This window comes from Giraffa tippelskirchi, chromosome 7, assembly GCF_054371585.1.
Source record: "Giraffa tippelskirchi isolate mGirTip1 chromosome 7, T2T-mGirTip1v1.2.pri, whole genome shotgun sequence".
Lineage (NCBI taxonomy): Eukaryota > Metazoa > Chordata > Mammalia > Artiodactyla > Giraffidae > Giraffa > Giraffa tippelskirchi.
Window position 1 is genome coordinate 52,445,107 of NC_137281.1, and position 22,345 is coordinate 52,467,451.

At 56.0% G+C, this 22,345-nt stretch overlaps 1 protein-coding gene across 2 annotated transcripts in view; it reads right to left on the reverse strand.

The window, feature by feature from the left end:
- CMIP (c-Maf inducing protein) overlaps positions 1–22,345 on the reverse strand; it is a 205,276-nt gene that overhangs the window by 49,944 nt on the left and 132,987 nt on the right. The window contains exon 3 of one of the 2 annotated variants that reach the window (XM_081514173.1): positions 17,071–17,121. In XM_081514173.1, the coding sequence (XP_081370299.1) occupies positions 17,071–17,121 (51 nt within the window). Of the gene's footprint in view, positions 1–4,517; positions 4,583–17,070; positions 17,122–22,345 lie in introns of those variants that run through there. The other variant, XM_081514175.1, reaches the window with a different exon arrangement.

Sequence of the window (22,345 nt, forward strand, 5' to 3'; positions counted from 1 at the left end):
CTCCGCAGAGACTCCAGCTTAGCCAATACAGTTACTGAACTGTTATTGATGGACTGACCAACCAACAGATGGATGAATCAAGGTATACCCTCCAGGACTTGGGTTTGTCAGGTTGGGTGTCAGGACACCTACTCTGAGTGGGTGGGGCCTCTGTCTCTAGTACGGAGGGGCAGGGAGTAGAGGAAAAGACACCAAGTGAGACATGAGCCTAGCCCAGGTGCTCCCCTCCTGGCCGGAGGGGAAGGCATGGCCCTCTCACCCTAACAGAGCCACTGTTTCCAGCAGTACTGGCCACCCCTGTCCAGGGCGCACCGTGTTCCAGGATAATGGGTTGTGACAAGTAACACAAGAGACTAGCCATCACCGCTTTTGGAGGGCTCCCCACAGATCAGCCCCTCTTCTGCGAAGCACCTTCAAAATTTTTCACAATCACTCATTGACATTCATGTTACCCCCACTCACTGATGATCATGTCAACGTGAACAGCATGATTAGCTCCATTTTACAGTTAAGAAGACTGAGGCTGAGAGCGTCCTTAAGCCAAGGAGCTGGTAAGAGCCAGAACTGGAGCTGGGACTTAGGTCCAGCTTTGGATCCCGAGTCCCCGACCGCCATGCCACTCTGAGGGGCACACCTGAGTGCTTTCTCTGCCTCAATCGATGCTGCCACCTCCTGCTGAAACAAACAAGCCCTTCAAATTGAGGAGCTGAGCCCAGTGGCAGCTGGAGACTGGCTGCAGCTGGCCGCCTAGCTGACATCTGCCCGGGAAGCCTGGGGAGTCGGGCAATCTATGTGAAAGAGGGGGGAGAGATCCTGGCACTCTGCCCCGAGTGCCCACCAGAGGCGGTCTCCCTGCAGTCATTACTGCTTCCAAGGAAACAGCAGACACGCGGGCACGGTGTCCCGCTTGTCGTCGCCAGAGCATCAGCTGGTTGCCTGGGAAACCAAGCATCTGGCTGGTGCGGTGATGAACTGGTCATGGTGCCAGGCTGGCAGCTGGGTACCACATCCTACTTAGCTCTTGGGGACTGCTGCACCTTTGGCAAAATCCAACCCACCCATGGATCCAACTGACTGCACTGAGAAAATTCTAGGTGGCTGTTCTCTCTCAGCTCTGGCTCCTTGGGGAAGGGATCACGCCTTGTCTGTCTCCTCCCTGTTCTGTGTGGTGGCCGTAACCGCTGAGGGCACGTGGAAGGTGCTCTCAGTATTTGTCAAAGGGAGGAGATTAAGAATCAGAAAGAGAGCTACAAACAGCTTAGTTTTCTCAATTTGCTGGCATATTGAGTGCAGCACTTTAACAGCATCATCTTTTAGGATTTGAAATAGCTTAGCTGAAATCCCATCACTGCCACGAGCTTTGTTTTGTAGTGATAGGTGTTAGCCGTTATGAGCTACCACACTAGACCCTTAACCCTCCCCGCCCACTGCAAATACAGGAACCACGTGTAGGAGGGCTTGTTAAAAGGCAGGTTCTAACTCAGTAGAGCCCATGGGGCCTGGGAGTCTGCACTTTGAAGCAGCTTGCACGTAAGAGCTGCATGAACCCGACCCCGGGGCCTCATCCACTCCTCCCCAGGGGGCAGGCACGCTCACTCTGTCCCTGTGACACACGGAGGGGTTAATGCCTCGCCTGAGGTCACGCAGCTGGTTCTGTGGGTTATGTCCCCCACGTGGTATGTCCAAGTCCTAGCCCCTGGTGTCTGCGGCTGTGACCTTCTTTGGAAATAGGTCTTTTCAGACGCCATCAAGGAAAGATGAAGTCATGCTGGAGCAGGGTGGGTCCTCGTAAAAAGGTCAGGGGAAGACACACACAGGGAGGAGGTCAGGTGAAGACGGAGGCAGGGACGGGAGCAAGGCTCCCACCAGCAGAGGGACGTCCAGCAGCACGGCAGCCCCCAGCAGCTGCAAGAGGCCAGGAAGGAACCTGCCCACACCTTGACGTCCGAGAGATGACACACTTGTGCTGTCTGATGCCACCCAGTTTGTGGTACTTTGTCACGGGAAACTCACACAGCTGGCGAGCATGAGAGCAAGGCGGACCCCAGGGAGCCTGGCTCCTGGCCACCCTGCTGTCCTGCTTCTGCCATTTGAGCTGGCCCTTCCCATCCTTTTCTCGTGTGGAGGTGGTAGCCAGGGCCCCTGCTCTCAGCAGCCTCTCCCAGCTTACCCTCGGCTTGGAATCTGCTGGGTTGTCTCTTATTGGGCTTCCCTGATGCCTCCGATGGTAACCAATCTGCCTGCAATGCAGGAGACCCGGGTTCAACCCCTGGGTCGGGAAGATCTCCTGGAGGAGGAAATGGCAACCCACTCCAGCATCTTGCCTGGAGAATTCCATGGACAGAGGAGTTTGAGGCGCTACAGTCCATGGAGTTGCAAAGAGTTGGACACGACTGAGTGACTCTCACTTTCACTTTCTCTTCTTGGGAAAGGCCTGACCCCGTCTCTCTTTTGCTCTCTCGTTGACGCCCACCCCCAGGTCCTGTGCTGCCTCGAGGAAGGCCGGGCGCGGACGCCTGTACACCTGCGCCGTCACTGCCGTCGCAGTGGACACCCAGGGAAGCTGCAGAGGGAATTCCTGGGAGGACATCGGGAATTCCTGGGAGGCTGACTCGGGGTCCTCGGCACAGAGGACTCACGGGGCAGGCTCAGTCCCACCCCTACTTCGGCCCTCAGGTGTGCAGAGTGGGGCATCTCCACAGTCAGACTTCTGTTCTGCTGCTTGTGAGCTGTGCAGCCTCAGGCAAACCATACCACCTCTCTGAAACTTAGTTTCCTCATCTGCAAAATGGGGCTAAGAGTCGTGCCTGCCTCTGGCAGCTCTGACGAGATTAAATGTGATATTTCATGCTGAACCTTCTAGGTGTTTAATAAATGCTAGCCACTGGGCCAGTGGGGCATTGCTTCAAGATAGTTGAGTCTGGAGAGAAAACAAAGGTGACGAGAAACCCCTAAATGCCCATTGACAGGGAAATGCCTGAACTAACCATGGCCATGTGCAAGATCACACCAGCCAGCAGGTAAAAGGAATGAAGAGCCGCCAGCAGCCCTGCCATGGACTCCAGCCGCACGAGCCACGTGACGCATAGGAGCACACACAGGAGGGAGGGGAGGACCACGGTGGTGGTGGTGGGTGGGGGGCCCCGAGGAAGAGCTTCAGCTTTATGAAACGTTGCAAACTGCTGCAGGAAGCCAGAGCTGTGCTGTACATTTAACTTCAAAGCAGTAAAGAGAAACACCCGCAAAGATTTTTAGAAACTGGGATCGTGGAGGTGGTGGCGTCCCTGTCCACAGAATCCTTAACATCGGGCAGAACCCCACGTTCTCAGAAGGAGCTGGGAAGTATCTGTGATCCTGTTCTCCTTGATTTTTCACTGTTCCGGTCAATCACCTCGCTTTTGGAATGATAAGACGTTCACCCGGAATCGTACAGAGCGGTGTTTGGGAGGGGAGTGCTGCAGAACACAAGAGCTCACGGAGTGCTCACCGCCGGCACAGTCGTGAGCCAGTGTCCATCGCTGCACAGAGTCTCTGAGTGCACACCCTCCGCCCTTAAAAGGGTACATGAATCCAGCCCACATCATACAGGCTGGCTTGTTTTTTAACCTTACCTCTGCCCCTCACCATACCCTACCCCAGCACCCATGCCAAAACCATGACATATGGTTGGCAAACGTTTTCTGGGAAGGGGCCAGATGATAAATATTACAGGCTTTTCGGGCCACACTCTGCTGTTGTAGCATGACCAGGGGTGGAGGTAGGGCAGCTGGGTCCCCTTGAATCTCTTATTTTAAAAAAACAAACCAACAGGCGTGGGCCAGTCTGTCAACCCCCGGGGGTATCAGTTCCAATCATCCTCCATGGCCATGCACAATCAAATGCAAGCATAGAGAGAGTTGGTTTTGGCTCCCAGCCTTCGTTGTTCAGTTCCTCCTTTCGTTTTACACACAGGGCATCACACTGTACATGGGTCTCTGCATCCACACCCTGTGGGTGGAAGTGGCCCCACATGGATTAGAATAGATTTTCCCGTGCTGAGTGTGGTCGTAAGGCACCTCAAAGGTCACCGGGCAAAGGCGACATGTACATTTAGAAAATGAAAATCAGGCAAACGGAAGTCTTCTCTCCTGACCTCAGCCAGAGCTCTGGGCAAGTCCTCTGTGCGGCCTTTTTGGGCAGTGGTCATCAGGCGCTGTGACCACCACACATCAGGGACCCGGCAGGGTGGTCCCCTGACCAGACAGCCGAAACCTTTCCAGGCACCCTGTGTCACAGAGCTCTTCTCCAGGGACCACTGCCCGCCCCACGAGAGCCCCCTCGGTCCAACAGGGTCTTCCACGGTCCCAGGGATCAAAGCCCACCCCGCCTCCAGGCTCTCCCATACCCAGAGACGTGTCCTGCTTCTTCATAATTATAAACTCGACCCAGGGTGTGTTCATCACTAACAGGAAAGGCTGTCTTTGAGGAATCACCCCCAGTAGACTCAACAAATAAATTAAAAAACGCAAATACGGTACCGAGGCTGCTCCTCTTCTGCTGTGTGGGAGAGACGTCCAGAGTGAGTTTCGCTCCCCTGAAAGGCAGAGGACAGCACGGGGCTGTTTGCCTTGGGCCCGAGAAAGGGAACTCTCGATCCCAAATAAGGAGTTCCTGTGCTCGGCTTCAGGCGTGCTCGGCTTCAGGCGGTAGCATCTCGACAGGGGCCTCTGCTGTTTATTTGACTCAGAACTTTATCTGGGGCTCGCAGGACTTCAAAGGCATCCCATCTGCTCGGGCCTCATGCAGGGAGCCTCGAGGCCTCACCAGGCTGTCTCCTCTTGGGCTGGAGCCACGGCTCCTGCTGCAAAGGGCCTTAATTTATGAGCGCCCTGGAAAAGGACCCAGCTCCCCAATTAATTCACCTGCAGTGGATCGTCAATGTTCGTGTCCAGGCAGGCAATGAAGGGGCGCTCGAATCAAAGGGGGAGGGTGTCCTCCTGTGTTCCTGAGAAGGGGGTCTTGTGGGGAGCAGGAGTCACCAGGAAGGTCCCTCAGGAAGGCCCAGGGCAAGGGCAAGGCATATCCAGGGGTGGGACCTGGAGGGCATTCACGGCAGTGAAATCCGAGTGGCCCACATGGTGGAGGAGATGCTGGCAGAGGCAACCCAAAGCCGTCACGCCTGATCTCAGGGGTCTCAAGCCGAGAGGGACAAAGAGGAGGCTCAGGCTGGGGGCTGAGTTCTGCCTGAGGTACGGGGGAAAGTTCTTTACTCTGAGAGTCAGTTTTCTGGTTTGCAAAATGGGGACATGAGATTAAAAGATGCTTGTTCCTTGGAAGAAAATCTATGACCAACCTAGACAGCATATTAAAAAGCAGAGACATTACTTTGCCAACAAAGGTCCATCTAGTCAAAGCTATGGTTTTTCCAGTAGTCATGTATGGATGTGAGAATTAGACTATAAAGAAAGCTGGGCGCCAAAGAATTGATGCTTTTGATCTCTGGTGTTGGAGAAGACTCTTTAGAGTCGCTTTGACTGCAAGGATATCAAACAGTCAATCCTAAAGGAAATCAGTCCTGAATATTCACTGGAAGGCTGATGCTGAAGCTGAAGCTCCAGTACTTTGGCCACCTGATGCAAAGAACTGACTCATTGGAAAAGACTCTGATGCTGGGAAAGATTGAAGGCGGGAGGAGAAGGGGATGACAGAGGATGAGATGGTTGGATGGCATCACCAACTTAATGGACATGAGTTTGAGCAAGCTCTGGGAGTTGGTGATGGACAGGGAAGCCTGGTGTGCTGCAGTCCATGGCGTTACAAAGAGTCAGACACAACTGAGCGACTGAACTGCACTGACTCCTACCTCCCAGGGACACTGTATGGCCTCAACAGGGCAGCAGATGAAGTGGCTGGAAAACAGCGGGTTGTTCAGTACTTGTCTGCTGCACTTTCCCCCTTTGGTCAAGATACTGCAGGGCTCTTCAACTGCGGTGTGTACCAGAATCACCTGGAAAGCACACCTTGCTACACTCTCTTCCTCCACCTTCCAGTTCATGAGACAGAGGTGTGCATTGCTAGTAAGTTTCCAGACCGCATACAGGCTGCTGCTCTGGGAGCCCCGCTTTAAGGACCAGTGAGCCACGGTGGGTCCACTGTGGTGGAGAGGCCTGGAAGGAAATAAAAACTGTTCTAGACGGAAAGTTCATTGCAGATGCTGACAGGCTCTGAGAGCCAACAGTCGCCAAGGGTCTGCAGCAGACCACCACCTTCACTCAATGTCGAGTTGGTCCCTGACCTCCTGGGTGTGCTTTTCAGGTTCCATGGGCTCCTGGACATCTGTTCCAGCCCAGAGGTAAGCCAAAGGATGACCTCAGAATGGCATCCGTTCTGCCAAAGGATCCTAGCCACGCACTTGTCTGGTCCCTGCTGCCTCTCCAGCTCCCATGTGGACACAAGCCACTGTGGCCTCCAGCCACCAAGGTCGGCAGGCTCCATCTGGGTGGCTTTAGGACCCTGGACAGGGGCTCTCTGTCCATTTCAGAGTTTTCTGCAAAACCATCCTTGGGGTCTAAGAGGGCACCAGGTGAGCAGGTGTGGACGACGGCCACCGGGGCCATGGCGCTTCTGCCCTTGTCTCAGGATCAATCAGCCTCCCTCCCAAACCCCTTTCCATCCAGAGAGCAGGCTGCCCCCGGGGTATTTTCTGATCCCCGGGTGAGGTAAGGACCTAGTCCTTCTGCGGGGACAGGTGCTGCTCTTTTTGGAGGCTCTGTTTGGCTTCATCTCTGAGCCAACAGTCAGGCAGGAGCCTCAGAGGCAAGCCCAGAATGGCAGGCCCCCCACCCTGCCGAGAGCTGCCAGCCTCCCGAGCTTGGGGGGCTCACTGCTGCCCCCTCCCCCCGACAGACTCCTGTAGAACCGAAGGTCTTCCTGGTCAAGAGACAGCCTCCCATTTACGTTTTACAGACTTATTTGAAGAAAGAAAGGGAGAGAAAAAAATTCTGCCTTAAACGGCAGAAAACAAGTTCACCCGCAAAGCGTTTACGTGGAAGCCTTCCTTGTGTGGTGGGGTGAGTCATCAGCCCGTCAAAGCGTGTGTGGGATGACACGCTGAGCCCCCGGGCCCCCTCCTCGTCTGAGAGAGAGAAGCAACCCACAAATGCACTTCTTTTCTGGCTGTGCGGCGAGCCGGCTGTCACTCGCCCCTTCTGAGGCCTCAGGAAGGCCGTCATGCGGGCGTTGTGGGGTGTCTGATGTCCCCGAGCCCAAAGCTGGGGCAGCGCAGGGTGGGGACAGGCTTGGGGTCCCAGGGATGTGGTGCAAACCCCAATCCCCTGCTTCCTGCCCTGGGGCTCAAGCAAGTGCTTCCTCTGGGCCCCCTGGGGCTCTGCACTCTTGACCTTTCGAGTGCGATAGTTAGATGGTTAGAGGGCTCCACAGGGATGAGACTATACTAGTGCCCCTCGCTGTCCCTGGCCCACGGATGATGGGCAGCAGCAACACCTGTCCGTTCAGACACTCAACTTCCTGTCTGAACAACAGTGTTTCACTCAAAGATTTAGGTCCTGCTGGGCTTGACCCTTGTCTGAACGAACTACTACAAAACTGCAAAAAGCAATGAGGTAGGTAGACCCGAGTGCGCTGTAGGAGCTTGTGTGTGAGATCAACCACCAGACGTGACAGAACGCTGAAGGAGCAAGGAACGCCCAGCGTGGGTAATGAAATCCATGTGGTGCTTTAAAAGGATCTTTGATGACAACCTTCTGAAGGGCTCCACGAAACTAACAGGACTGCCTTTGGGAAAACGGACTTGAGGGAGGAGAGACTGTGCATTTCACACCTTTCAGAATTTTCCCAAGGACCGAGTACATGTGTAGCTGTCACTGGTCTTAGCTGCCATCAGCAGATATCTGGGGAGGGAGGGACTGAAAGGGGAGATGGCAGGAGGGAACTGTCCGGGCTGACGGGAACCCGGGTGCTGGCGACTCAAGCAAGTACAGCAGTCAAAACCCACGCGACCTGACAGATTTGTGCATTTTGTTATGTCTAAATTATAGCTCCATTTTTTTTTTTAAACTTAAAAGTGTTTACAGAGGTCTACGGATGGTGGCACATTTTTTTTTTTCCAGTTTTCTCTGTAATAGTTTTTACTATTCAGAGGAAACCTTAATAAATGCAATTTTAAATGTCCCACCTCAGTACTCCTGTATTCTGCTATCAGGTGTATAAACTGGTTTGGATCACTTTGGGTAAGTGTTCGGGAAGCATTGACCAAAAGGGACCCTCTGCCTGCCCAATGGCCTGAGCTCAAAAGGATGTAAATGTATGTTCACTAAGAGACGTGTTTATAACGGTTCTGTTCATAATAGCCCCAACCTGGACATCTCTGTCTGTAACAGAATAAACAAATTAATAGTCTACTCATTTAACAGAAAGCTATTGAGTGAAGCAAATGCATAAATCACTTCTACACAGGATATTATATGTTGCACAGATAAATCTTAAATAAGTAACTTTGAGCCGAAGGAGCCAGGCATGCAGGAGTTTAGGCTGTGTGACTCCATTTACGTGAAGGTCAGGTCCATGCCAGACGAATCCACGTGGCGGGAAGGGAGGAGAGTGGGTCCCTTGGTGGGAGATGGGGTGCACAGGGGCTGGGGGAGCTGGGGAGGGGGGCTCCAGGGAGGTGGTCATGTTCTCTGTATCAAACTGGGTGGTTACAAGATCAATTCTATAAGCATCTGTGGGATTTCATCCAGCAGTACCTTTTGATCTGTGTACTTTTCTATATGTATGCTATCCCTTCAATGAAAAGTCTACTTCAAACACAGACCAAAATGCTCTATATCGATTCCAAAGAGAACTCTGGGTGAGGAAGGGCCTGATGCTCACTGGGGCCTCCCTGCCCCTGTGGGCTCAGACAGGGGACTATGCCACCCACCCTCTGCATGCCCAAGGCGGTGCCCTCTTCTGACAAAAGAAGCAGTTTGGAGACCCACCAACCACCCAGGGTTCAAATCTCAGCTCCGCCAAGTTCTGGCTGTGGACAAGCTCCTTGGCCCTCTCCGCTCCCGCTTCAAGACAAAGACTGGCAGAGAGTGTGCACGGGAGCCCCCCGGGCAGTCCTGGACGCTAGTATGCGCCTAGTAACTGTTCTCTCTGGTTACTGCAAGGAAAGCCCACAAGAGCACGAGCTCTCCTCCCCAGGGCGCCCTGCCCTCTGCCACTTGTTAGTTTCAATCCCTGAAGCTTCCCGTGTTATTAGTTTCAGGGCCCCTGATGAACCACCAGGGGCCAGGAGCTGTGGCTGCGAGTCGCTGGAGACCGTGGCCTCCTGCGGGTTGTGATGAGCACAGGTGCAGGGGCGGCCTGGCTGGACTCGCCTTGGGAAGGGGCCAGGAGCTGTGGCTGCGAGTCGCTGGAGACCGTGGCCTCCCGCGGGTTGTGATGAGCACAGGTGCAGGGGCGGCCTGGCTGGACTCGCCTTGGGAAGGGCCTCTGCTCCCCGGGCTCGGCTCTGCCACTGGGGGCACCTCCCGCTGGGCACCCCCTGGAGTCTTGGATGGTGACGGGCCCCCTGCCTCATGGCGGGGGAGCCCCCCTCTCACGGTTCTCTGTGGAATCCCTCTGATCCCTCTTAGGAAGTCACAAAGCCCTCTTTGACCAAGTGCCAGAAATTAATCTGGGTGGAATTCCTGCCTCTTGGACCTGGAGGAAGCAGACCTGTGAAAGGACCGAAGAGGCCTCTCCTGGCCATTCCCAACCTACTCCCCACACCCCCCTTCACCTTCTCACTCAGGCTCAGGAGGCCGACACTCACGACCTCTTGGGCAGCTTGGCAAAGGCTCCCGAGAACAAGCTTCAAAGAGACACGGGACACGGACCGGAGCTGACAGGACTGGACGTGGATTCCCAGTCATGCCCAGTCTCCACAGGTCCAGGAGGTCACTGCGGCAGGGGTCGGGGGGAGCTTTCGCTCTGTTAACTCAGGATGACCCGCAGGGGCTGCGTGGAGAAGGGGTCTGCCCCGAGGGATCACTGAGTGCAGTGACTGATTAGTGACGCCTGCCAGGGGTTCCCTGGGGGTGGGCGGCACGCGTGCTGTTTGCACGTGCCTTCTTTCTTCCAGAGTCCTGTCTTCTGGAAACTATCTACACAGAGGGAAAGAGACCTTGATCACTAAAAAAGAATAATTAACACTGATCCAAGGCTTATTCACAGTGGTAGGTGCCATTTCTAAGTTCTTTACTGCTATTAACCCATGTGACTCTCACAGCAACCTAAGAGGCTTGATCTTAATGTGACCCCCACTTTATTCAGGACGAAAAAAAGAGGTCCACGGAGGAAAGTAGCCAGTCCAGGGGTCCCACAGCCCATGGCGGGTGGAGCCAGGGTTGGAACCTGGGCAGTCTGGGGCTAGAAATGTTTCTCTTGAGGGCGAATTAGCAACATGTGGAAAGAGTCACCGAAGAAAATACATCCCTACTCTATGCCTAGCACCCACTATTCTGGAAATCTATCTTGAAAGAGGAGTTTGAAAGAAGTAAAAGCCTGGCTACAGCGGACAGTCATGATTTCACTGTCTGTAACTGAGGAGAATGGGCACAGCCCACAGGCCCAACAGCAGACCCTGTGGTCAGCTGTGCATGACCTCCTCACAGATGTGACGGACACGCTGACACGTCTAAGGACCTGGCCACAGCTGCCGAGAGGTCTGTGCAAAGGAAGACAGAGCCAGGAAGGGCATTAGGGGGGTGAGACCCGCCATGAGGCGGGGACTGGCAGGAGCAGGGCAGTCACTGGCCTCCCTGTGGCCTTAAGGGTGATTTCACCGTCATGGAAGAGGGGAGCAGGCGGTGGGGCAGGGGGACAGGCCGCGTGGAAACAGCAGGTGAGCACGGGGCACCGCCTTCCCTCTGGACACGTCAAGCCCTGCATGAGTCACCCAGGAGCCCGTGGCCCAGGGCCCCAGGGGACAGGAGCGAGGCGTGGGCAGGTGACAGCCTCGAGGCTCGAGTCTGGGGGTCTGGGGGACACCGCGTGTCTGGGCAGATGTGTAAGCGGCTGGTCCTAAGTGTGACCTTCTGGGGCCAGGCCCAGGGGTATCTGCCGTGTCCCAGAAAATCAGCTCTCCCATGAGAAGCAGGGGATTGTCCCATCAGAGGTTAATTCACGTAATCCTCTCGGTGACGGCTGTGAGGCTTAGAGGAAAATGTAAAGCTCTCGTGAAACGCCTCTCGAGACAGGACGCCATGGCCCCTGGCACACCAGGCGTGAGGGCAGACAGGCGACGGGGACGGTGCGGAGCACATCCCGCAGGTGTGAGCGGGGAGCTGTTGGTGCGGGTGTGTGTGCGCATCTGTGTGCACACACATGTGCACCGGGAGCCCCGCTCCCAGTGGCTACACTACCAGGTGCTGGAGTCAAACCTGTGTTCAGGCCCCAGCTCTGCCACTAATAGCTGCGGGCCCTGGAGCAAGTGTTTTAACCTCTCCGCCTCGGTCTCTGCAACTGTGAGATGGGGAAACAGGAGGCCGAGGCCCCTTCTCGGAGTTGTGGGGATCCTACAGGGCGCTGAGCGAGGTGCTGGCATCGGCTCAGCACAGGAGGAGCATGATGTGGAAGCGAGATCGTGACACCATGAAGAGCAGCTGTCCTTGGCAATGGCCTTCATTCCCTGGGTCCCTTCATCCATGAGACAGGGGAGCTGGGACCACGTAGAACAGCTCCAGCGGGTGTACTGACAGGGGTGCTCCCAGCCAGGCAGTGCCCTCTGAGGACAGACTGCCTCCCACCCCCCGCCAGACCTTACAGACAGTCCATGCAGGGCACTGTGAGGGCCGGTGAGTACCCGCTGGTCGCTCTGACCAGGGCATGTGTGGTGACGCTCCCACAGCCCTGGCAGGGCAGCCCGTCTTCACGCTGACCTGTGAGCAAGGTGCTACTTAGTGATCTCTCCATTTCACAGACGAGAAAACTGAGGCCCCAATACACACACCCCACACCCAATGTACTCAAAACACGGTCTCCCCGCAGCACACATGCACACACAGGCATGGACCCCGGCTTCTTCTCGACCCACCTACTCTGTCCAGCAGAGGGACAGGCCCTGGACAGGGGTGACCGAGCGGTGGTGGCCGCCTCAGGGACTGGGAAAACTCTGCTCAGGGGTGCAGGGGGTGGGCAGCGGTGTGGCCGGGCGGCCGGCTGGGGAGGATGGGGGCCTGGACTGGGATTTCCCCAGCTTCCCCCGGAGGAAAATCACCTTGGTTTTCAAGACTTCTGGGCAATGGCCCAAGAACCCCTCTCAGGAAGCGAGAAGGTGTTTTTCAGAGCTGGAGGCACCAGAAGTGCCAGCTACACGAAGCAGGTGTATCGTGCTTCTCGGGGCTCCTTCAGGGCAGCTTAGGGCGTGTCGCCTCCCAGCCGGGTCCTCAGGGCCTGCGGTCCAGGGCCTGCGCAGCTGGACGGGCCGGCCTCAGGCCGGCCTGTCCCGCACAGCTCAAGCAGCTGGCCTCTCGCCTGGAACCCAGGGATGGGCCAGTCTCCTCCCAGCTTTGTAAACACAGCCCGGCCGTTCCCGCCTGAAGCACACACTGGCTCTATCACACAGACCTGGCCTGGCCCCTCCTGGCCTCGTGCACACGGAGAGGCCTGGCCCCTCAAAGCCTGACGCGCAGGGACAGGCCTGCATCTACAGGATGTGGCTTCCAAGTGCATCTGAGACAGAAACGAGGCCTCATTAACCCAGGACGACTGTTTATGCTTCCACACCCCCAGGGATCAGCCTTGGGGGCCAAACCACCCAAACCCAGCAGGGCAGGGCCAGCCTCTCCAGGGAGCCCCAAGGACGCTGCGCTGCTCTGGCGCACCCTGGGGGGCTGGCCGCAATCCCAGCCGGCTCCTGTTGGCTCCTGTCCTCCTCCTCCAGGCCCCGGGTTCCCCCTGTACCTCCCTGACCCGCCTGCCCTAGGGTGGGAGGCCGGGAGGAACAGCAGAGCTGCTTGCAGACAGGAGAGGGCAGGGAAGGGGGCCCGGAGCCTGAGATGTTGAAGGTCATCCTCTGTCCCCTTCTGGGGGCCTTGGGATCTTGGACAAGTGTGGCTCGGAGTCCCTTACTTGCAAACATCAACAACAGCAGACCATTTGGTGAGCCAAGATGACGCTCAAAGCCCAGCGCCCCTTGGAGGAAACACTCCCGGTGGGCTGGGATGGTCGGGGTGCACTGGAGTTCAGAGCTGAGGCCACGAGAGCCGCGGGCCCCCCAGGATGTAGAGAGGTAAGGACGTCACACGGGTGCTGTACTCAGACTCTGCCTGTTCCACAGTGCACCTGGAGGTTGATTCTAGAGCCGTGGTTCTCAAGCTTTTATTATTTTTTTTCATTACGGTTCCCCTAAGGAGCCTTTTAAAACATCTCCATCCCAATCCGCCCTGATTCCATTGAGGTTAAATTCTAGAAAACAAGATTCTGTTGAGTAGACTGAACTACATTCTCTACACACCACTGGAATAACTGCTGCTGCTGCTAAGTCACTTCAGTCGTGTCCGACTCTGTGTGACCCCATAGACCACAGCCCACCAGGCTCCTCTGTCCCTGGGATTCTCCAGGCAAGAACACTGGAGTGGGTTGCCATTTCCTTCTCCAATGCATGAAAGTGAAAAGTGAAAGTGAAGTCGCTCAGTCGTGTCAGACTCTTCGCGACCCCATGGACTATAGCCTACCAGGCTCCTCCATCCATGGGATTTTCCAGGCAAGAGTACTGGAGTAGGGTGCCATTTTATGTATTTTTAAGCCCCAAACACTGATTCTGGCCCCTTTGGAGGCAGGACCACACCTGTGGAGAATGCCCTGGTGGGTCCCAGTACTACTGGGTAAAGACTCCATAAAGCTACGGGAACATAGCAGGTAAGAGGTAGCATTCTTTACAAGCAGAAAGTTTTCCCTATGTTGTCCTGTAGCTACAACGCGTACATGCATTGGGTGTACGGGAAAAACGATAAATACTTAAGAGAATTTAAAAACGCAAGTTGAGGTTGTGGGATTTTGAATGTCCTTAATTGATGTTCTATTGATTTTAAGTTAAAGGTAGAGAAAAGCAAAGGAAAGAAAAAAGAAAAATCCCAAACGGTCGGTGGTAAATATGGAGGAGAGAGTGGCGGTATCAGGCAGGAGAACCAGGACACATCCCGAGTTGGGCTGAGAGGCCGAAGCTTGAGATCAGGTACAGATGGATTGGGCAGGGGGCGGGGCAGCCCCTGGATCCATACTGAAATCTGCTGTGTGACTATAGGCAAGTCACTGGACCTCTCTGAGCCTTGACATGTGCTGAATGACAAGGAACAGGAGAGCGCCTAGATGTACCCTGTACGTGGCAGGTACTCAGCAACTGTGTCTGATTGAATGAACTCTTTGCAAACCGTAAGATGAATAGGCTACAGAGCCAGGATTCAGACCCTGGGTCTCTTGGCTCATTTCACCAGCCAGCAGTACCTCAAAAACACCTTGTTTCTTTGCCATTTTATAAGGACGGGGAGAGTGCCTCCCCTTCAGTCTCATCAGAACTGAGTGGCAAAGAGTCACAGGAATGAAATCAGGTTGCTGATCCTGAGATGTCACTGCCATCTGGTGGCAGCATACCTAAATTATTGGGGGGGGGGCCGGGGGTGTCAAAGGGGAAAAGTACGAGCACCTCATCTGTGCCGTGTTTAGTTGTGTCGGACTCTGCGACCCCAGGGACTGCGGCCCACCAGGCTCCTCTGTCCATGGGGATTCTCCAGGCAAGAATACTGGAGTGGGTTGCCATGCCCTCCCTGGGGGCTCTTGCCAACCAGGGGATTAAACACAGGTCTCCTGCATTGCAGGTGGATTCTTTACCATCTGAGCCACCAGGGAAGCCCTACACACTCCTAAGCCTACAACAAAAAGCGCTTAAACAGTGAGAACACAGGTCCCCATCCCTCACCTGGCAAAAGGGCCACTCACTGCTGGGCATTTGTTGATTCCTTGATACCCTGACCTGAGTGTGCTTACTTTTGTTTTTTTGGGATCGACATGTACATACTGCTATATTTAAGAGGGATAACCAAGAAGGACCCAGCACACAAATAAATAAAACGATGCTATGGAAAAATAATAAATAAAATTTAACTGATTTAACAACCATCAACAAACCAACCACCAGCGAAATTGAGCAGACATCCAGGTCTTGATGACAGCTGCTAGAAGTCCAGGGCTCCCCACTTCTGTACTTGCTCAATCAACTGTCTGAACCCCACATGCGCCCGAATTCGTACATTTCGAACTTGTCACCTTTAAATCATCCTTCTGGCTGTCACAGTCTCCCGAAGCTCCACTTTCCATGCCTACCATCTTAGTCATCGCTCGTAGCTGCATAGTATCCACACATGTCACCAGCACTGCCTTTCAGGAGTTCCCAGAGATTCCAGGAAACGGCTGGAGACAATGTGGACCAGGGCACGGCGGCAAGCAGAGTGGAATCCACTCAAGACCACCTCTTCCTTGACACTGACCTTGGCCACCTGTTCAAAGAGACGTTTCCCCAGCCTGTCGGGTGGGCAGTATGTCTCCATCCTGAGCTAAGAGAAAGCAAGGTGCTCACTCACTGAGGACACACAAGGAAAACGCGCATGAGAGGAGGGACAGAAGAGGGAAACCTCTGGGCAGCTGGCCGCTGCTGTGCACAGCAGTGGAGTAGCCTCTCCTTGCAGGAACCACGTCACACCACCTGTATTCCTCTCCCCCGTGACGGGTCTGGCCTTCACCTCCCAGGGCCCGCTGGCAGGTCCTGATGTAGGCCCTGCCTGTCCCGGGACACCTGGCTGCAGAAATCAGGCCTCAGAGAGGATGTCCCTGCAGAAATCAAGGTCTGAGCAGCGCCTGCCAGCGCCACAAACGGGTGCCTCCCAGGGCCTTCCGCCTGCGTTCAGGAAGCCCCAGGAACAGGCGTGGCCTGGGTCTGAACCCAGCCCTGGACCTGTACCAGCTGTGGGAGCAGGGCTCGGGTCTGGCCTTGCCTTCCCCAGAGAGAAAATGGGAGCAATGATAATGAGCAGCCTCACAAGAGGCACAATGCAGCAGGCGCTCGGTAAACACCAGTCCCTTCCCTGTGCAGCCCAGCTTGAAGACTCAGGCTCAGCCTTGGAGACAGCCACCCGGGCACAAGTGAGAGGCCCTGCTGCAGTCAGAGGGGGAGAGGGGTGGCCCTCTAGGGGACCTGGAATGTCAGTTTCCGGGGCTGGTTTCTGTCCTCTGCCCAGCTGCGACAGGAGCCCCTCCAAAGGCATGAGAAGAATGCAAACTGTCCCCTGGTCCTCCCCACACGACAAAAGGCCTCAAACCCCACCCAGGGCCAGCCGCTGGGCCCCACCGCGCTCCAGCTTACTGTAAAGGTGCCGGCTTGGGACGCACACTGGTCATCCTAGCCACACCTGCTGCTCTGCAAGGCCTGCCGTGCTTGTTCTAAACTAAAAGGTCAGGAGGCGGGGGACAGGAGGCAGGGTGTGAGGGTCCTTAGCCACGGAGCAGAATGTGGACTCTCTGGGTCGGGGGGGACACTTTGCACAGATCTGGCCCCTGGGTCTTGAACACGACCAGTCAGGGACTAATTCACCATTTGTGCTAGAGAGCTGGGGACCATCCCATGTGGAGCTAGAACCTGAAAATCAGGCCAAAGAACCAGAGAGCAGAAAGGAAGGGAAGCCTGCGGAAATACAGCTGGACTTCTGCATCTCTGATAAATTTTTTTCTGCGGCTGACTTTGAAAGTCACTTTTAACGCATCACCTGGACTCCCTCAAGTCCTGCCCCCCGGAGCCGCTCAGGTGAGCTCCTGTTCTGAGAGCAAGCAGGTCTACGGAAGCCGGCCCGCTGCAAGGTTCCCAGGCAAGTCAGGGGCCAACTGGGCAGGGACACAGCTTTGGCACCGCAAGGGGGCAAAGTATCGACCATCCAAGAGGGAGGTAAAGGCTTTCAGACAACAGGGCAAAGTGCACGGCGGGTGAGAGACCCCTGCTCTCCAGCCTCCGGGCAACAGAGTGGCACCTCAAACGAGCAACCAGCCAGGACTTACCTTCCACTGCAGAGAATGGAACCACTGGTCTCGCAGGTAGCTGTTGGCAGCCTGCAACGAGAAGAATAGGACAGTGGGGTCAGCCACCGGCCAGCAGCACCTCAGAGCATTTTACGGGCCAGCATGAGGTCCTGCACCAGGCTGAACCCCTCATGTGTAAAACCAAACCAGAAGCGGTCACCTGGTAGACTCGTCTGAAATAAGACACTCTGTCGCCTAACGCTTATTCTGCTGGGCAGATGCTGGTGGCTGCAAGAGCTTCAACTGCACACGTTATCTCAGCTTCTTCAGGATCAGAGAAGGGGCTGGGATGAGTGGGGGAGAGGTATAAGGTGAGGGGGTGAGAGGGATGAGCTGCCTGGGTGCTCCAGGCGCCAGGCCATTTGTCATCCGTGTAATCTGTCCTCTGAGGTGGGCAACGCTCTGTTTCACAACAGGGAAAAACTGAGACCCTGAACGCTCACGTCAACTGACCGCATTGAAACCCGCAGCCTGGCTTCCAAGCCTGTGGGTTTAACCACTGCACCCCCTGCCAACTGCAGACAGCCACAGTAGAGACCAGCCAGCCTTGGCCTCAGGCAGAACTACTAGATGTTACACATCCCCATTCGGGGAGCTCGGCCTTCTGTGACCGACACCACGGCAGCTCTGAGTCTCCAGGCCACGTGGGGTCAGATGGCTCTCATCCCCGATTCCAGCACGTCTGCTGATGACAAGGGCAGTATTCACGGCGGATCTGCCGGGCGCTGGACGCTAGGCCCTATGCCTGGGTGAGCTCATCCCATCCTTAGGTCAACCCTGGGGAGAGGGCACTGCTGGCCGTGGTGCAGACAAGCAAACTGAGGCTTGAGAGGTTGAACTCGACCCCCGGGGCTCACAGGCAGCAGGGGAGGAACCGGGGCCTGGACCCAGCAGTCTGACTCACGGTGAAACCACAGTGTGACGGCATCTCAAGTCTGCCGCTGGCCACCCCTGAGGTAGAAATGTAGCGCCTATCCCCTGTCTGAGCCCCAGCCCGCCGTTCCATGTGGTCGCAACACTGATGGGCAAGGGACTGACAAAGGCCAGCACCTCTATCTAGGCAAGAATGCCTGCCTTCTTTTCCTGAGCCACACACACATACACACACACACGCATGCAGACGCACGAATGCACCCAGCGTGTGCATCCTGGGGTCACCTTCATTCAAGGAGACTCAGCTCTTACAGATGGCCTCCCCGATCCCCGGCAAACCACAGATGAAACCTCAGCCGCTCGCCCAGGTCAGTTTGGGAAGGTCTCTGAGCTGCAGCAAATGAACCCATTCAGTGGCCCGCAGAGCTGGGAATCAGGCTTGCAAGCTCGGAGACACATCCAAAACTCCGAGCGGCTCCACACCAGCACCTGGAGGCAACGTGAGTCTGTGCTTCTGCTCTGAGCAGGGCGAGCAGGCTGGGGGACACCCTCCGTGGGATGCAGGAACCTCTGCAGTAGCGAGTCTCCAGAAGCCCCAGGTTCAAGCTCCCTGAGGACCCAAAGCCTGCGACACCTGACCGGGGCAGGGCAGGCCGCGGGTGAGTCTGCCACGGGGCCCGGCAGCCCCCTCAGAGGGCCCACGGGGGGTCACCTGGCGGTGCTGACCGAGCTGTGGTCTCAGGATAGCTCTTGGACATCAGAGTGACCAAATGCAGCCCACACTCAGGAAGTGAGGTGCAAGACCCCAAATGATGAGAGCATCCATGGAAGGGGCCCACTGAGCATGGTGCCCCACACCTGCAAACGCTGCCAGCAGCAAGCGTCAGGGCAGGGCGGCCACAGCCAGTGCTGCGCTGACCAACGCATAACAGCAGGCTCCCCTGGACCAACAGCCCCGATCGTGGTGTGTATGGACATCCACACTGACGCTCCTTGGCCGATTCCAGGCTCCCAGGGGACGTCCCTGGACCAGAGCTAACACAAGATCCTGGTGGCTATCGGGAGCTCATACAGGCAGGAATGAGCCGCTCCAGCATGCTTCAGGCCCACGACCATTTCTCTGCTTTTCAACACACCGAGGCGATCAGGGACAGGGGAGGTATGGTGTGTCAAATGAGGGGCCTCCAAAGACTGTCCACGTCCTAACCCTCAGGAATGTGTTCCGTTCAGTCGCTCAGTCGTGTCTGACTCTTTGTGATCCCATGGACTGCAGCACGCCAGGCTTCCCTAGCCATTACCAACTCCCGCAGTTTACTCAAGCTCATGTCCATCAAGTCGGTGATGCCATCCAACCATCTCATCCTCTGTCGTCCCCTTCTCCTCCTGCCTTCAATCTTTCCCAGCATCAGGATCTTTTCAAATGAGTCAGTTCTTTGCATCAGGTGGCCAAAGTATTGGAGTTTCAGCTTCAACATCAGTCCTTCCAATGAATATTCAGGACTGATTTCCTTTAGGATGGACTAGTTGGAATGTGCTACCTTGTTGCAAAGGGACTCTGCGGATCAAGTCAAGGACTCTGACATGGGGAGCTAGTACTCCGGCCCCTCTGGGTGAGCCTACGTAGTTACGAGGGTCTATATAAGAGGGAGACAGGATCAGATGAGAGTCAGAGATGCAAACAGAGGTCGGAATGAGGTGGCCATGAGCCCAGGGATGTAGGAGGCCTCGAGAAGCCAGAGATGGATTCCTCCCTAGGGCTTCAGATGAACCAGCCCTGCCCATACTTGATGTTTAGCCCAGTGGGACATGTGTTGGATTCAGATCTCCAGAATGGTCAGGATACAAATCTGTGGTTTGTGTTTTTTTTTTGTAGAATCTTAGTTCCCTGACCATGGATCAAACCTGGGCCCACAGCAGGGAAAGGGCCAAGTCTTAACCTTGCATCAGCAGGGAATTCTCAAACCTGTGCAGTGTTAACCACCACGTTCAAGGTACTCTGCCTTTTGGCAGCAGGTGTGACCCCACCACCTGCTCTCTGTACTGCTGGGGTCCTGGGAACCGGGCTGGGGAACCCGAAGTTGCTGTGCTTATGAAGGGAGAGGCTCTGGTCAGAGTGAGGCCCCCACCCTGCAAATAAAAGGGTGGGCCAGAAGTTTGCTCTGGGAGAGGGGAGGTGACTTGTGTGACACCCTCGTAGTCACGACCCCTTTCTCGATGCTGGAGACAGGGAGGCCACGGCAAGAGCAAGCCCTCCCGCTCCTTCCTCCAGCTGGTCGAGTTTTGGAGAAGAACAGAGGCCATGGGGAGATGTCCGGAATCCAAGGGTAGGCATCTGAAGGCGCCGTCCGGTGAAAGAGAGCAGAGAGTGGACAGAGCGGGGACAGAGTCACCACACTGCTACGGGGACGACTGAGCCTGGACGACAGCCCCCGGCCCCACTGCAGGGGACCCAGGGCCCAGCGCTGCATCCTCAGGGTCGGTCAGCGGAGCTCAGGGCCCAGCCTGGGAAAGAGGCCCTGGAAGCAGGCTCTGGCCGGCGCTGGCCTCTCCTGGCGATAAATCTTTCGAATCCTGCAAGGGCCTCATTCCAGGCAAATTCTGCCTAATTTCCTCTTCGAAAGTTGCCAAGTTCCCTCTCATTGTTGTATTGTCTGGAGAGGTGAGAAAAACAGCCAAGGGTGCACGGTGGGTGACTGTTCCCAGGTTCGCCCTCCCCGCCCCACTTCTTAGGGGAAAAAACAGCACGTGCTGTGCAGCCGGAAAAGGTCTCTCTCTCTGGCTTCCAGTAAGGAGGGCACCCGCCCTGTCCTGCCCTGGCTGCCAGCGTTTGGGGTAAACAGTGGCCTGGCCTCCTCGGGGGCTTTCGGGAACATCACTGAGATGAGCCGGTCTTGGAAACCGTTCCAGAATGTGGTAGCACTCTCGAGAAAGCGGGGTAGGGCGGGGAGGGTCCCCTTGCTCGCCTGAGACCTTGTTGTCCGAGCAGTGGGCTCTGTCCGCTTCTCATTAGTGACTGGACACCCACTGGGGAGGCAGAGATCCCTGGGAGATGATCCAGGTCTTCATCTCTGCCCCCCGACTCCACAGGCACAAAGGAGTACCCCCCTCCCCTCCGCCCGGCACTGTTCATGGGCTCTTGGAATTACTCCTCACGATGAAATGCCAGCAGACAGGGTATCAGGGGAAGAAAGAAGATAAATGGGTCCTTTCTGCACCCAGGGACTCTAACAACATGCCATTAGGGAGCTCACGCTGAAACATGCAAAACATCCACAAACACGCCAGTCGGACCCAGGCTGGAGGGCTGGCGCCTGTGTCCGCTGACCTGACCTGCTGGCATGTTGAGCAGTGTCTCTGAGCAGGGGAGGAGGACCATCTGCCTGAGAGTGTTTGTCCTTTGTTTATTAATATTCATTTATTTGGCTGCGCCAGGTCTTAGTTGCAGCACGTGGGATCTTTTTCTTTTTTTTTAGTTTCGGCACGTGGGGTCTCAGTCCGTGGCATGTAGGATCTAGCTCTCTGACCAGGGATGGAAGCCGGTCCCCCTGCAGAGGGGGCCTGGAGTCTTAGCCAGTGGACCACCAGGGAAGTTCCCTGAGAGCATTCCTGAACCTTCCCTGAACTCAGGTCAGTTCCCAGGGGTCTGAGTGAGGCACGGGCTCAAATTCTCACAAAGCAGCTACGTAAGGATGAGGGGTAGGGAGTGGAGAGGGAAAAAAACAGAGAGCGGAAGAGAGACTTAGGTCAAGACGCACAGAGAGAAGGGGTCGGGGGGAGAGAGAGGCCTGGAGAAAGACCCCAGGGGAGAAGTAACTGCAAGAGAAGCAGAGAGTGAGGTGCATCAGGGGACAGACAGAGACAGGCGAGGGGAGGGAAGAGAAGTATCAGAGAGAGACAGAGCCTGCAGGGGAGACAGGGCAGAGACCCCCAGACACCGCCCCTCCGTAGAAACAGGCCGCAGGACGGACCCCTATGCGGGGAGGCAGGGGTGCTGGGGGCCCGCAGGCCACCCATGCTGAGGCTATTCCCATGGGGGCAGCAGGGGTCAGGATGACAAGTTCTGGGATCTCAGCCCTGGTGTGCGGATGGGAGCCATTTGTAGGACTGAGCCACTGGCACCCGGACATCCTGAGCACCCGGAGTGTGGCTGGTGGACAGAGGAGCTGCCCTCTTGATCCATTAACTAGGACTTAAGCACAGACGACCCTGTGCGTCTGGTGGGCTGTGGGCACAGCACGGCTCAGGGCAGCACCCGGGCGCGGCGTGGCCTTGACCCCCAGCGCGCCTCGCCGCCATGCTCGGCCCTCACCCCCCACCCCCGCCGGGGCATGGTGACTACTGTCACACCCCTGCTCTGGGCCCCTTGCGTGACTCTGGACAA